This window comes from Acartia tonsa, chromosome 5, assembly GCF_053477335.1.
Source record: "Acartia tonsa isolate MP-2025a chromosome 5, ASM5347733v1, whole genome shotgun sequence".
Classification (NCBI taxonomy): Eukaryota; Metazoa; Arthropoda; class Copepoda; order Calanoida; family Acartiidae; genus Acartia; species Acartia tonsa.
Genome location: NC_137264.1, coordinates 51,681,714 through 51,696,169, shown reverse-complemented (window position 1 = coordinate 51,696,169; position 14,456 = coordinate 51,681,714). Strand labels below are relative to the sequence as shown.

Below are 14,456 nucleotides of genomic sequence, written 5' to 3'. Positions count from 1 at the left end.
TAACCTATCCTCTCAGTCCAAAGATAAAGCCTATACTCACCGTTTACGCAAATGTGTCAGAACTTTCCCCCCCCCCCCCCTTGTTTCAACTATTTTAGATTACATCTAACCCACTTAAACTATAAAGGATCCTAACTCTTCTATTTTAAACTCAAATTATACTTTGTGGAATTATACCTTTAAAACCAAATGAAAATATTGTAGAATTTTGTAGAGTATTTTTAAAGTCAGCATTTTTTGTTGTATCTTAAAATTGCTCTCTTCTGTATTACGTATGTAAGTTAATTCATTGTGATTTTAATTTCTCCCATGATCATAAAGAATTGTAATTTTTTAAGTATTATAAAGTAAAGGGATATAATTATCATTGTTCACCTATTTTTTCAGATACACTAAAAATGTCAAATAAACAATAAAAAGTTAGATATTGATTTTGCTTTGGTTTTTTTGTAAGGAAACCAACGTCAAATTATCAAAATGGCGTCTTCAGGAATGGTTATAGTTTTAATTAATTACAATTTTTTTAACACAGATCAAGGTTAAAAAACTTACAAAGCAGGGTAAAGAACATATTAAAATATTATTAAAAAGTAAGCAAAAAGTTAGATTAAGAAAACACAAAATGATAAAATAATTTTAAACTACTATAAAGAGAATTTGCGTTAATTACAATCAAGGAGATGATTGTCTTATGCTATTGTTATATTGCCCTATTTCTGGTATACCGCAGTGATTTAAAGGGATAAGACAATGGCTATTAAATAAATTCATGATCATCCCAAATGATGATAAACAAACTTCCCTCTTAGACTCAACTTAATGCATCAAACAATCAAAATTCATTGAAAATCCCCAAAGTTGTTAAGACAACGAATAAGAAAACGTTATGAAAAACTTTGGGAGACTCGTGTATTAAATATCCCATTTTCCCCTCCCGTCCTGGGTATAACTGGAACCATGTTACTGCAGGCCCAGTGCTGACCACAACTATCCCGACGGAGGAATCAGATCTGATGAAGATAACTCCGCTGGGAGCTGGCCAGGAGGTTGGCAGATCATGCCATATTGTGGAATTTAAGGTAGGGTTTTGTCATCAGGGATATAAGGAGATAAGACAATTGCCGCTAAATAAATTTACATCCTCATTTATGACACAAAAGATTAACCCTTCTGTAGATTAAAACTAGTTGTTGAAAAGTTAATAAATCAACCAATCAAAATTAAGTAAAAGACCCCAAAGTTGTTAAGCCATCGAATAAGAAAACGTTATTATAAAACTTCGGGGACTAGTGTAATAAACAGCCAATTGTTTCCTCAATCTGGTTTGTTCTTGTGATGTTCTTATATAAAAGTAACAGGATGTCTGTCTTTAGCGAGGGATCTCGCTAACCGCTGAACCGATTTTGGTCTCCTTTATAGTGTAGCTTCGTTTAACTTCAGGTAAGGTGTGTTTTTAAGTTGTGATAGGATACCTCCGCCCTTTAAAGAGAAATCGCCATGAATGAAATTTCCACACTTTTTCAATGTCTATTGGAACAACCTTCTCTCTTTGTTATAAAATTAACTTTTAATGCTTTCAATAGAATTGAACACCAAAAAATATTGGAAATCATTAAATATTCTTTAATATTAATACAATTTTTGTGTATACCTAATTAAAAGTAAGTTTACGGTATTTAATGGCTTATGAAACCCTAATTTGTACCTATAGTTTTTGTTTATTTTAGTAAATGTTAATTAAGTAAGATTTACATAAAGATTTACATAAATACATTACTTACTGGAAAATATTTTCTTTTAATTGATTCTAGCAAATAATGTTAATGTTTGATTACACTTTAATAAATTTATCTTTAGAAATAGACAGTGTTTCGGAGCCGGGAGCCGCCATATTTTGCTGGAGCCGGAGCCGTAATTTTCGTTAAAAAACGGCTCCGGCTCCGGACTAGATAAATAAAGAGATTTTGGATCATATGAAGGAAATGAAGTCATTCCTAAAAAGGACAGAAATCCCCTTCCTTGGGTATAGGAAGGCTATTTCCTTTCCTTTTTCTTACAAATCCTCAGTAAGGAAGGTGATTTCTGTCCACTATCTTACAAATTCTCACTAAAGGAAGGTAACCTCTGTCCACCATCTTACAAATTCTTCCTAGTTCTTAGAAATTCTTCCTTTTCCTCACCATTACAACCATGTTTAATTAATCTACCTTATTTCACCAAATTCTTCCTTATTCTCAGAAATTCTACCTTAATTACACAAATTCTCCCTTATTCTCAGATAACTTACCTTATTCTAAGAAATTCTTCCTTATTTCAAGAAAATCTACCTTATTCCCCCTAATTCTTCCTTATTCTAAGAAAATCTATCTTATTCTAAGAAATTCTTCCTTATTCTAAGAAATTCTTCCTTATTCTAAGAAAATCTACCTTATTCTCCCAAATTCTTCCTTATTCTAAGAAAATCTACCTAATTCTCCCAAATTCTTCCTTATTCTAAGAAAATCTACCTTATTCTGAGAAATTCTTCCTTATTCTAAGAAAATCTACCATATTTTAAGAAATTCTTCCTTATTTTAAAAAATTCTACCTTATTTTAGAAAATCTACCTTATTCTCCCAAATCCTTCCTTATTCTAAGAAAATATGCCTTATTCCCCTAAATTCTTCCTTATTCTAAGAAATTCTTCCTTATTCTAAGAAATTCTTCCTTATTCTAAGAAATTCTACTTTATTCTAAGAAAATCTACCTTATTTTAAGAAATTCTTCCTTATTCTAAGAAAATCTACCTTATTCTAAGAAAATCTAACTAAATTATTTGTTCACCTGGGTATTTTTTCTTCAAAATTTTGACTAAGTGCCAAAATATTTTTGGCCTTTACTGCCAAATTTATTAAGGATTCGAACCATTTCCCAAATCTTACCATCGGTACCAAGGACACCAGGTCACCGTATCTCGAGATCAGGTGGTCGGATTGCGCTGAAAATTCGTTTTTGAGTTTGGGACCCCTATATATTGCAAGAATTTGCTATGTTTTGCAAGAATTTCTTAGAATAAGGTAGAATTTCTTAGAATAAGGAAGAATTTGTTACAATAAGGTAGATTTTCTTAGAATAAGGAAGAATTTGTTAAAATAAGGTAGATTTTCTTAGAATAAGGAAGAATTTGGGAGTATTAGGTAGATTTTCTTAGAATAAGGTAGAATTTGGGGGACTAAGAAAGAATTAGGGAGAATAATATAGATTTTCTTAGAATAAGGAAGAATTTCTTAGAATAATGTAGATTTTCTTAGAACAAGGAAGAATTTCTTAGAATAAGGTAGATTTTCTTAGAATAAGGTAGAATTTGGGGGAATAAGAAAGAATTAGTGAGAATAATATAGATTTTCTTAGAATAAGGAAGAATTTCTTAGAATAAGGTAGATTTTCTTAGAACAAGGAAGAATTTCTTAGAATAAGGTAGATTTTCTTAGAATAAGGCAGATTTTCTTAGAATAAGGTAGAATTTCTTAGAATAAGGAAGAATTTCTTAGAATAAGGTAGATTTTCTTAGAATAAGGTAGATTTTCTTAGAATAAGGAAGAATTTGTTAGAATAAGAAAGAATTTGTTAGAATAAGAAAGAATTTCTTAGAATTAGGTAGATTTTCTTAGAATAAGGTAGAATTTTTTAGAATAAGGAAGAATTTCTTAGAATAAGGTAGATTTTCTTAGAATAAGGAAGAATTTGTTAGAATAAGGAAGAATTTCTTAGAATTAGGTAGATTTTCTTAGAATAAGGTAGAATTTTTTAGAATAAGGAAGAATTTCTTAGAGTAACGTAGAATTTCCAAGTATAAGGAAGAATTTGGGGGAATAAGGTAGATTTTCTTAGAATAACGAAGAATTTCTTAGAAAAAGGTAGAAATTCCTAGAATAAGGAAGAATTTGGGGGACTAAGGAAGAATTTGGGGGAGTCAGGTAGATTTTCTTGGATTTAGGAAGAATTTCTTAGAATAAGGTAGGTTATCTGAGAATAAGTGAGAATGTGTAAGGAATAGGTAGACTTTGTTATGAAAAGGTAGAATTTGGAGGAACTAGGTTAATTTTCTTAGGATTAGGAAGATTAAGTGAGATTTAGGGAGGTGATTTTTATTCTCTCTTTCAGATATGTGAGAAAAAGGAGAGTGATTTTTGTCCATATTTCACTTATCTGAGAAAAAGGAAGATGATCTCTGTCCTTTTTGGAATGAAATTTCTGTCCTTTTAAGGAATGACTTCATTTCCTTCATATGATCCAAGATTTTTTATAAATTATAATTTGGTAACTCTGTTTTGTCATGTGCAAATGCCCTTTTTAAGTTTTTCAAGTCCATTTTTATCAAAATTGAACTTTTAAAACCTTCAAAAGTCAAAAATAAAAAATATTTTTTATGGAGAAAAAAATATTCGAGTTTTTTCTTGATTTTAGGTCTGAGCCGGAGCCGCACCAAAATCAAATGGCTCCGAAACGCTGGAAATAGACGTTAAATGCAATGTTATGAAACTTTTTAATATTCCTTTTTTCGTCTTAAGGTTTGCAAATATTATTGTATACTAACTATAGTTTATATTTAGGACAAGAAGGTGATGTTAGATTGTGGAATACATCCTGGTTTAAGTGGTATGGATGCTTTACCATTCGTGGATATGATTGAAGCAGACCAGGTTAGAAATAAAGGGTGGGGGGGGGGGGGGGGTTAATGCAACCATTTCGTAATCAGTGAGCAAATAGCACTTAGAATTGGAATTTCCATCTGAAATTTTGCATGAGTAATCCTTGGTAGGTAAATTTTCCCTAAATCGAACAAAAAGTTGGAAAAGTAAAGGCTAACGGCTGGCGGCTCAGCCGTTTTGCCATTTTATGGATATCCATATTGCAAATTATTCACGAAACCTATCTGCACATAATACTCTTTTCCACTCCAAAACGCTATCAAACGGTTCTAGACGGTAGCTGTTGGTACTAGAAGTTTTAAAAATTGTTATTGCTATCATTTAACTTGAATTAAACCAAAAATATGTTTTAAAAAGTTGATTCCTTCGTAATTGATGATGAATTTACCCTGAAAATAGGCAAAAAACAGCTAAACTTCTGAGCCGCCAGCCGTTACTTTTCCAACTTTTTGTTCGATTTAGGGAAAATAGACCTACCAAGGATTAATCATGCAAAACTTCAGATCGAAATTCGAATTCTAAGTGCCATTTGCTCACTGATTACGAGATGGTTGCATTAAAAAAAGCCCATTAGATTTAGATAAAGTAACATTTACTGAATACTCCCTCATAAGAGGATAAGACAATAATGTATTGATTTGGGATACAGATTTATTATTAGTTACTGTGCAGTATTCATTATGCTGTACATTTTTAAGGATGAAATATTTACAGAGAGGGAGGGTACATTGAACTATAAATTATAAATTCTCATCTTTTAGTGCAAGATTTTTTGGCACTAGTAGAATCTAAACTTATCAAAGAATAATCATAATTTATAGAAGGGAAACATCATTGTTGGGGGTGTAGGTATGTATATCAAATTTTTGTCCATTGTCTTATCCCTGAATATTTAGGTTGATTTACTGTTGATCTCCCATTTCCATTTGGACCATGCTGGAGCCCTGCCCTGGTTCCTGCAGAAGACAACTTTCAGGGGCAAGTGCTTCATGACCCACGCTACTAAGGTTGGTAATCATCTCTAAAAGAGAGTAGTAGAATGTTTGTCTGCCCGTTGTTAGGTAAGATATTGCTATCCAGTAGGCTTTTTAGGAGTATACCTACTGGTTTTAGCGATTATCTTGTGGGTATAACAGCCCCCCCCCCCCCAAAAAAAAGAAGGAAATGCTAGTCATACTTGTTGGGGATGGACAGACAGACCAAAAAATTTAGTCTTTTGTCTCTAATGCATGCTGAGAAAATCAGAGCATCTACAGATGGACGAACAAAGTTTTTTTTTAATAAGTTACATGTATGTTTTTTTAAGGCACAGTTTAATTTCTATACTAGTGTTTAGAGGTTTTTAGATACATACATAAACAATTTCTTTGTTTAGGCTATTTTCTTTTGGCTGCTATCCGATTACATTAAAGTATCCAACATATCAGCTGATCAGATGCTTTACACTGAGGCTGACCTAGAGGCAGCTATGGATAAAATACAGGTACCAATTTTCTAATCAGCTGATCAGAAGTTAAGTTTGAATATAACAGCTAATTTGATGCTTTACACTGAGGCTGTCTGAAAGGCAGCTATGAATAAAAAAACAAGTAGTTCATTCCTACTCAATTCATCAGATGTTATCACTTTTATATGAAAAAGTTTGAATATATCAGCTGATTAGATGTTATACAATGAAGCTGATATAGAGGCAGCTATGGATAAAAACAGGTAACAATTTTCTTATCAGCTGATCAGATGTTGTCACTTTATACAATAAAAATTTTAATGTAACAGCTGATCATATCATATGTTATAAACTAAAGCTGATCTAAAGTCGACTATGAATAAAATACAGGTAGCAATTTTCTAATCAGCTGATATGATGTTATCACTTAATACATTGAACAGATACGTTTTAATATATCAGCTGGTCTTATGCTTTACACTGAGGCTGATTTAGAGGCAGCTCTGGATTATAAATAGGTAGCAATTTTCGAATTAGCTGATCGAATTAGATGTTATCAGTTAAAACAGCGAAGTTTGAATATAACAGCTAATCTGATGCTTTACACTGAGGCTGTCCAAAAGGCAGCTATGGATTAAAAACAAGTAGAATTCCTACTACAGTTGATCAGATATTGTCAATTTTTACATGAAAAAGTTTGAATATATCAGCTGATTAGATGTTATAAACTAAAGCTGATCAACAATGGAAAAATTACAGGTAGCAATTTTCTAATCAGGTGATCTGATATAATCACTTAATACATTGAACAGCTAATTTTTGAATATATCAGCTGATCTATTTTTTGTTATTGTTTCTAATTTTTTTTTTCTTTTTCATAAAACACAAAAATGACGATTACTATTTTCAGGTGATAAACTTTCACCAAGAGAAGGAGGTAAACGGCATAAAGTTCTGGTGCTACAATGCTGGACACGTGCTGGGAGCTGCCATGTTCATGATTGAAATAGCTGGTGTCAAAATTCTATACACAGGTATTATTGGTTGATAAGTTTGGACACTTCTATTTCTGAACCACCCAATTAAAATTAAATAAAAGTAACGAATAAGATAATAAATTTTAAAAACTATGGGTACCAGTATAATTTACAGTCCAATGTCCCTCAAATCCGTGACTAATAATCCTTCCCCCTTGAACATTTTCTGCTAGTACATATCACAGAAAGAAATTATGAAATGGGACCATAACTTAGGTATTCATAAAGATTACTTTTTATTTTTAGGTGATTTTTCCCGCGAAGAAGACAGACATTTGATGTCCGCAGAAATTCCTTCAGTGAAGCCTGATGTTCTCATTGGTAAGTCAATAATCCAGGATGTATCGCATCGTATTATAGACAGCTTTCCGCAGACAGTAAAATGAGAATTTATAAGATTAAATCCAATATTGTTTGCCTTGATAGGCCGAAGACCTGGGACAACAAAACTGGTATTGATTTGATGAATTTTACTCTATTATTTATGAAAAATTGTCTACATTACGACACGATACATGATTTTTTAATATGGCCCAGAACTGGTTCTTATCCAGCAGATATTTATCAGTTTCGCATTTATTAAAAATTAATTTTTCCAGATTAAAGTTATTGGTGGAATGGTTAGGACTTTACTAAATGAAATTTAAAAATTTAGACCAACAAATGAGAGATCGTGTTATTGAATTATTTTCTTTTAATTAGTTGAGAGTACATACGGAACCCACATCCACGAGAAGCGGGAGGACAGAGAGAACCGGTTTACACAAACAGTTGCAGACACCGTCACCAGAGGGGGACGCTGTCTCATTCCCGTCTTTGCTCTTGGTAGAGCTCAGGTGAGCAAAATTAGTTTCAAATTTTGTCGCTAGATGTCTTCAATGAGTTTTAAGCTTTCAAACAATTGCAAGACATTTTTGAAGTTTGTATGTCTGTAAACAGTATATCTACATAGTACTTACATACCACAAGGACTCTGGTAGGAAATTGACAACTTTTTCATACGTACTGTACTAAATCAATCATTACTTGGACTAATTTAACCAAATTAGGTTTTTTTTAGGTTTTTGATATTTCATACAACCCCCTTAAGTTATTCATTACAGTAAAATACAATTTTAAAATTTCTTTACTGTGTAAATATGCATAAATATGACGTTTTTACTGACAATTATGTTGATTTTTACTCAAGGCATATATCTTGTAGACAATAAAATGATTCTAACTTTCGTTCTATTTAAGATAAATTGATGAAATAAAAAGTACATTCAATTTTATTAAGCTGAAAAGTCACTTATTGATATTAAGAAATAATAAACCCCTTTGAGTGGGGGAGGGGGCGTTGAGTATCGAAATAAGAAACTAATGTAAATTTCTTTTCTACGGTGGGTTTTAATGATTCATATAGCAGCCAAACTGTTTTAGGCAATACCCATTTGTCTGTCTGTCCCTCTGTCTGTCTGTCCTTTTGTCTGTCTGTCCCACCACTTGTCTGTCTATCTGTCTAACTGCCTCTCTTTTGGATTTCAATGAATCATCTAGCATAGCCTAATTGTAATTTGTTAATGCCTCAAAGACTCTCTGTTACTATTTACCTGTCCCTCTGTCTGTCTGTCTGTTGTAGTCGTAATGATGCTGAAAGTATCAATCCCCTTTTTAATGACCATTTAAGCAGAATGTGTTATCTTGCTGCACTGTTTACTCATTTGACTCTATTGGATATTAGATCCTGAGAAAATTAGTATAATTCATGCTCTCCATTGTATTATGTTAATTGTTAATTCTCTAAAATTTCAAAATTGTTTTTGTATCTTTTTTCCCTAAAAAGGGACTTTTTGTACTTAAAATTTGTCCATTCTTTTCAGAAATTTTATCAAAACATTTTCATTTTCAGACAAAATTTCCCCAAAATTTCCGCGGAAAAAATGTCTGGGAAATTAAGTCCATTCCTTATCCCAGATGGGACTAAATGCCACATAACATTTTATTCTTTTTGCCGCACCAAACCATTCCCATGTGCTAGTCATACATGTGTAATGACAGTACATTGTTTACTAATTGTAATTCATTCAATTTTTTATTATAATTTAGTATCAATTAGTTCTTAGAGCTGAAAGGTTCTAATTGTGAAATATTGTTAAAATAATTCAGTTCTTCTTTTAATTCTTTTATTTTTTAAAAGTTTTTTTTTAAATTTTATTTTGAATTTTTAAATATTTTTATTTTCTTATCCATGTTATAAGTGATAATTTTCCAGACCAAATGCTACTCTATATTTGTTATATTGTGATAACTGAAGGTAATACTTTTAATTATTACCTAGGATTCTTATTAAAGTCAAGAGATAGATTAGGTACATTTATTGCTTCCAATTGTTCTAAAAGCTTTTCTTTTAAATCACCATCATCCTATGAACCTGATTCTTAAATCAACATTTTACCAGGCTGAAGATTTTCTGATGATCCGTTGAGAGACCCCTGACTGCAGACATTTTAATTCTTTGACAGTCTTAGTCATCCACTTGTCTGCATGAAGCTCCCCTCTCTTTGTCCTTCTGATGCTGGTCATCCCTCTAGGAGCCTAGTTATGCAATTAGAAGAAAGCTTACAAACCCTGATATCTGAAGTAAGATTTAATATCAACCAAATTTGAACTATTGAACTTAGTGAATGTAGCTTGGTCTATTTTAACTTAAATTTTTGTAATAGTTTACTTTAAATTATCTAGTCAATTGTAACTTATAATTCAATCATAATGTTCTTTAAATAAGTTTAGTTATGTTGTTGTAAATAAGGCTAAATAGTTATTTAATCTTTATTAATTAGATTTATCTTTTTTAGGTAAATCTTTTTATCTTTTCACCATGAAACGAGTAAATGTTGCAGAAGATATCATAAAATGGGTGCTGTCCGAATTTGCTATCACCCACCTTGGACTATTTTTGACCACAATACTGGCCCACCTATACCCTCTGTACTTGGTTGCCAGTACAGTAAAAAGATTTAGTAACCCCAAGACGTGTAAGCTTAAACCACCTTCTGTTCAATACCAACCATCAAGAAGCATTTTATCACCACCCTCTTGAAGTAAATCAGGTTGTCACAGCTTTGGTTTGTTATTCTACTCATCAAGATTATTCTTCTTTATTATCTTGTTGGGATAATTCTAATCCTTGTCATGTACAGTGTGTCAATCTTTGCTTTTATTCCTTTCAATCCAAATTCTCCAGGATTGATCTGAGCAAAATACTGTCATTATATGGATAAATTCTTGTTCCTGTTCTGATGACAGAGTGTTGCAAAACAGATTTAGGACTTTTATTACCAGTAAGGCTACTGAAGCAACTACACAGTGGTACTGTTAATATATGTATCTCCCTAGATCTATCTCTTGCAAAGTGAACTAATTTAGACTCTTTAACATCTATTAATTCTAACCTACAAAAAGTGTATTGATACTTTTTGTTTGTCGGGAGTGTTGTAGTCGTAATGATGCTGAAAGTATCAATCCCCTTTTTAATGACCATTTAAGCAGAATGTGTTATCTTGCTGCACTGTTTACTCATTTGACTCTATTGGATATTAGATCCTGAGAAAATTAGTATAATTCATGCTCTCCATTGTATTATGTTAATTGTTAATTCTCTAAAATTTCAAAATTGTTTTTGTATCTTTTTTCCCTAAAAAGGGACTTTTTGTACTTAAAATTTGTCCATTCTTTTCAGAAATTTTATCAAAACATTTTCATTTTCAGACAAAATTTCCCCAAAATTTCCGCGGAAAAAATGTCTGGGAAATTAAGTCCATTCCTTATCCCAGATGGGACTAAATGCCACATAACATTTTATTCTTTTTGCCGCACCAAACCATTCCCATGTGCTAGTCATACATGTGTAATGACAGTACATTGTTTACTAATTGTAATTCATTCAATTTTTTATTATAATTTAGTATCAATTAGTTCTTAGAGCTGAAAGGTTCTAATTGTGAAATATTGTTAAAATAATTCAGTTCTTCTTTTAATTCTTTTATTTTTTAAAAGTTTTTTTTTAAATTTTATTTTGAATTTTTAAATATTTTTATTTTCTTATCCATGTTATAAGTGATAATTTTCCAGACCAAATGCTACTCTATATTTGTTATATTGTGATAACTGAAGGTAATACTTTTAATTATTACCTAGGATTCTTATTAAAGTCAAGAGATAGATTAGGTACATTTATTGCTTCCAATTGTTCTAAAAGCTTTTCTTTTAAATCACCATCATCCTATGAACCTGATTCTTAAATCAACATTTTACCAGGCTGAAGATTTTCTGATGATCCGTTGAGAGACCCCTGACTGCAGACATTTTAATTCTTTGACAGTCTTAGTCATCCACTTGTCTGCATGAAGCTCCCCTCTCTTTGTCCTTCTGATGCTGGTCATCCCTCTAGGAGCCTAGTTATGCAATTAGAAGAAAGCTTACAAACCCTGATATCTGAAGTAAGATTTAATATCAACCAAATTTGAACTATTGAACTTAGTGAATGTAGCTTGGTCTATTTTAACTTAAATTTTTGTAATAGTTTACTTTAAATTATCTAGTCAATTGTAACTTATAATTCAATCATAATGTTCTTTAAATAAGTTTAGTTATGTTGTTGTAAATAAGGCTAAATAGTTATTTAATCTTTATTAATTAGATTTATCTTTTTTAGGTAAATCTTTTTATCTTTTCACCATGAAACGAGTAAATGTTGCAGAAGATATCATAAAATGGGTGCTGTCCGAATTTGCTATCACCCACCTTGGACTATTTTTGACCACAATACTGGCCCACTGTACCCTCTGTATTTGGTTGCCAGTACACTGTCTGTCTGTCCCTCTGTCTGTCTGATCATTCACAGGTTCTCTATTGGATTTTATCTAATTAATTGTCTATTTTAGTAAAATTTTGATAATTCTTCTTGCCCGTCTGTCTGTCTATCTACTGAGTTTCTACCCTTGGTCTAACAGACTTATTCACTTAATTTATAAAAAATTAGATTTAACTAATAATATGGTGGTATCTTGTACCAAGAGATACACAAATAACCTTGTGTTGAAAAAAAACAAATAAAAAATGATTCAATTTCTTCTATGAAGAAAAGTGTAATACATGTTCCTTTATTCTCTTTGTACATCAAAAATATGTTTCAAATTTATAATATCAGGTTATATTCCATTAATTTATTAACAACTAAATTTTTTGACACCCCACTTATGACTTTTAACAGCCCCCTTTAACTAAAATCAAGGGTGTTTTAATTAAGATTTTACCAAACCTACTTTACATAAGAAATTTATTACATTTTAAATTTTTTTTTATAAAAAGAGGATTGGGATATATCTCCCTCCCAACATTAACTTTAAAAACTATTGTAAAATATATTAAAAGTTTTAAACATATATCTATCAAGATCATTAAAGGAATTAACTCAAGTTTGAGGGGGGGGGGGGGCTTAATGCAACCATCTCGTAATCAATGCACAAATTGCACTTAGAATTCGAATTTTGTTACAAAACTTGGCATGAGTAATCCTTGGTGCATCTATTTTCCCAAAATGGAACAAAAAGTTGGAAAAGTGACGGCTAACAGCTGGCGGCTCAGTCATTTAGCCGTTTTTGGGCTATATTCAGGGCGAAACTATCATTAATTGCATAGGAATCAACTTTTTGAAACATATTTTTGCTTTAAATATCCATTTTTTAAATTTCTTGTACCAGCTGCTAGAACTGGCTGAAAATGGCTGGGAGCGGCTAAGAATATGAAGAGTATATAGGGCTTGTGACATGTATAGGGGTAGGTTTTTATTGGTACTGAGCTCAAAAATACTACTATAAATAGTGGGGGTCCATCCATTTGGCAGCTGGGGCTGTTACACAGACTGTTAAAAACCTACCTAGAGACACGTCACAAGCCCTATCTACTCATTCTACTCTTGGCCGCTCCCAGCTGTGCTGCGGCCATTAGCAAGCTGCCAAATGAATTTTTTTGTGGTATTTTAAAAATTAATAAAATAAAATTAATGGTCTTCTTATCAATAAAGGGGGGTTTGGTGCTGGAGGGTGGGCAAAATTGATATAAATTGAGCTAAAATTTTTAAACTACCTGGTCCAGTAGTAACTGCATCTAAAAGAAAAACAAAATTAAAATTTTTTTTTAAGTTAGGTAAGAAAAACTGCAAAAATGGAATTTGACTTTGCAGATTTCTTGCTACACCTTCATATGTTATTATTGAGACTGCTCCATTTTTTTGGTAAATTTCAGGTTTATATTGACATACTAGAATTGAAATTTTGTAAAAATCTTTAAAATTGAGATCACACAAAAGAACTAAAAAAACATTCTTTTTGCAGATTTCAAAAACTAGTGCTTGTGAGGTCACAATTATTGCATCACAGAAAAAGATATTTAGCATGGGTCATTTTTTTGCTTAAATCAACCACATTTATACTGGGGGCAAAAATTTTTTAAAAATTTTTTCATGGTGGGATGATTTAATCTACAATATATACTTTTGGCTGTTGACAGCTGTTCTCAGCCATTTTTGGCAGTTTTCAGCTGTTATGACAGCGAAATCTAGAAATTAAAAAAGTGTTCTTAGTAATATGTCCTTGTCCATGACATAAAGTTATAATGTTAATTAAGAAAAGTTTAATTCCATGGAAATATTCAATTTTTTATATCCTTATAAGCCATTACCCAGCTGCCACTATTTTTGGTAGTATTTTTCAGCTCAACACCCCTTAAAACCTATCCCTAATGGATGATTCCTACCTAATTATTGCTGGATTTGCCCTGAAAATAGCCCAAAAATGGCTAAACAGCTGAGCAAACAGCCCTTAGCCATTACTTTTCCAAATTTTTGTTTCATTTTGGGAAAAAAGATCTACCAAGGATTACTCATGCCAAGTTTTGTAATGAAATTCGAATTCTAGGTGCCATTTGTGCATTGATTACATGATGGTTGCCTTAACCCCCCCCCCCCCCTTAAGCTTAACTTTTTGTTAAATTTTGGAAACAGACCTACTAAGGATTACACATGCCAATTTTCATAACAAAATTTGGATTAATTGATTATGGGATGGTTGCATTAACTCCAATTTACTAATTAAAAGTTGTACAGTACAGTTGTACAGAATATTGCAAGATTTTTTTAGTAAAGTCTGGTAATTAATTTACCTAAAAATAGATAGCATAGAATTATCTGAATCAGTGACTTGCTTAAATACACCCTCCTTAAACACCCCCAACCCCACT

General features: G+C 31.7%; 1 protein-coding gene across 1 annotated transcript in view; it reads left to right on the top strand.

Annotated features, from left to right (window-relative positions):
• Positions 1–84: 84 nt before the first annotated feature.
• The window catches only part of Cpsf73 (cleavage and polyadenylation specificity factor 73), a 33,009-nt gene continuing 18,637 nt past the window's right edge, over positions 85–14,456 (top strand). Inside the window, exons 1-8 of the mRNA XM_080162143.1 lie at positions 85–491; positions 971–1,079; positions 4,593–4,682; positions 5,588–5,698; positions 6,067–6,174; positions 7,049–7,172; positions 7,422–7,496; positions 7,878–8,011. Of these exons, the coding sequence (XP_080018269.1) occupies positions 478–491; positions 971–1,079; positions 4,593–4,682; positions 5,588–5,698; positions 6,067–6,174; positions 7,049–7,172; positions 7,422–7,496; positions 7,878–8,011 (765 nt within the window). The 5' untranslated portion in view covers positions 85–477. The remainder of the gene's footprint in view (positions 492–970; positions 1,080–4,592; positions 4,683–5,587; positions 5,699–6,066; positions 6,175–7,048; positions 7,173–7,421; positions 7,497–7,877; positions 8,012–14,456) is intronic.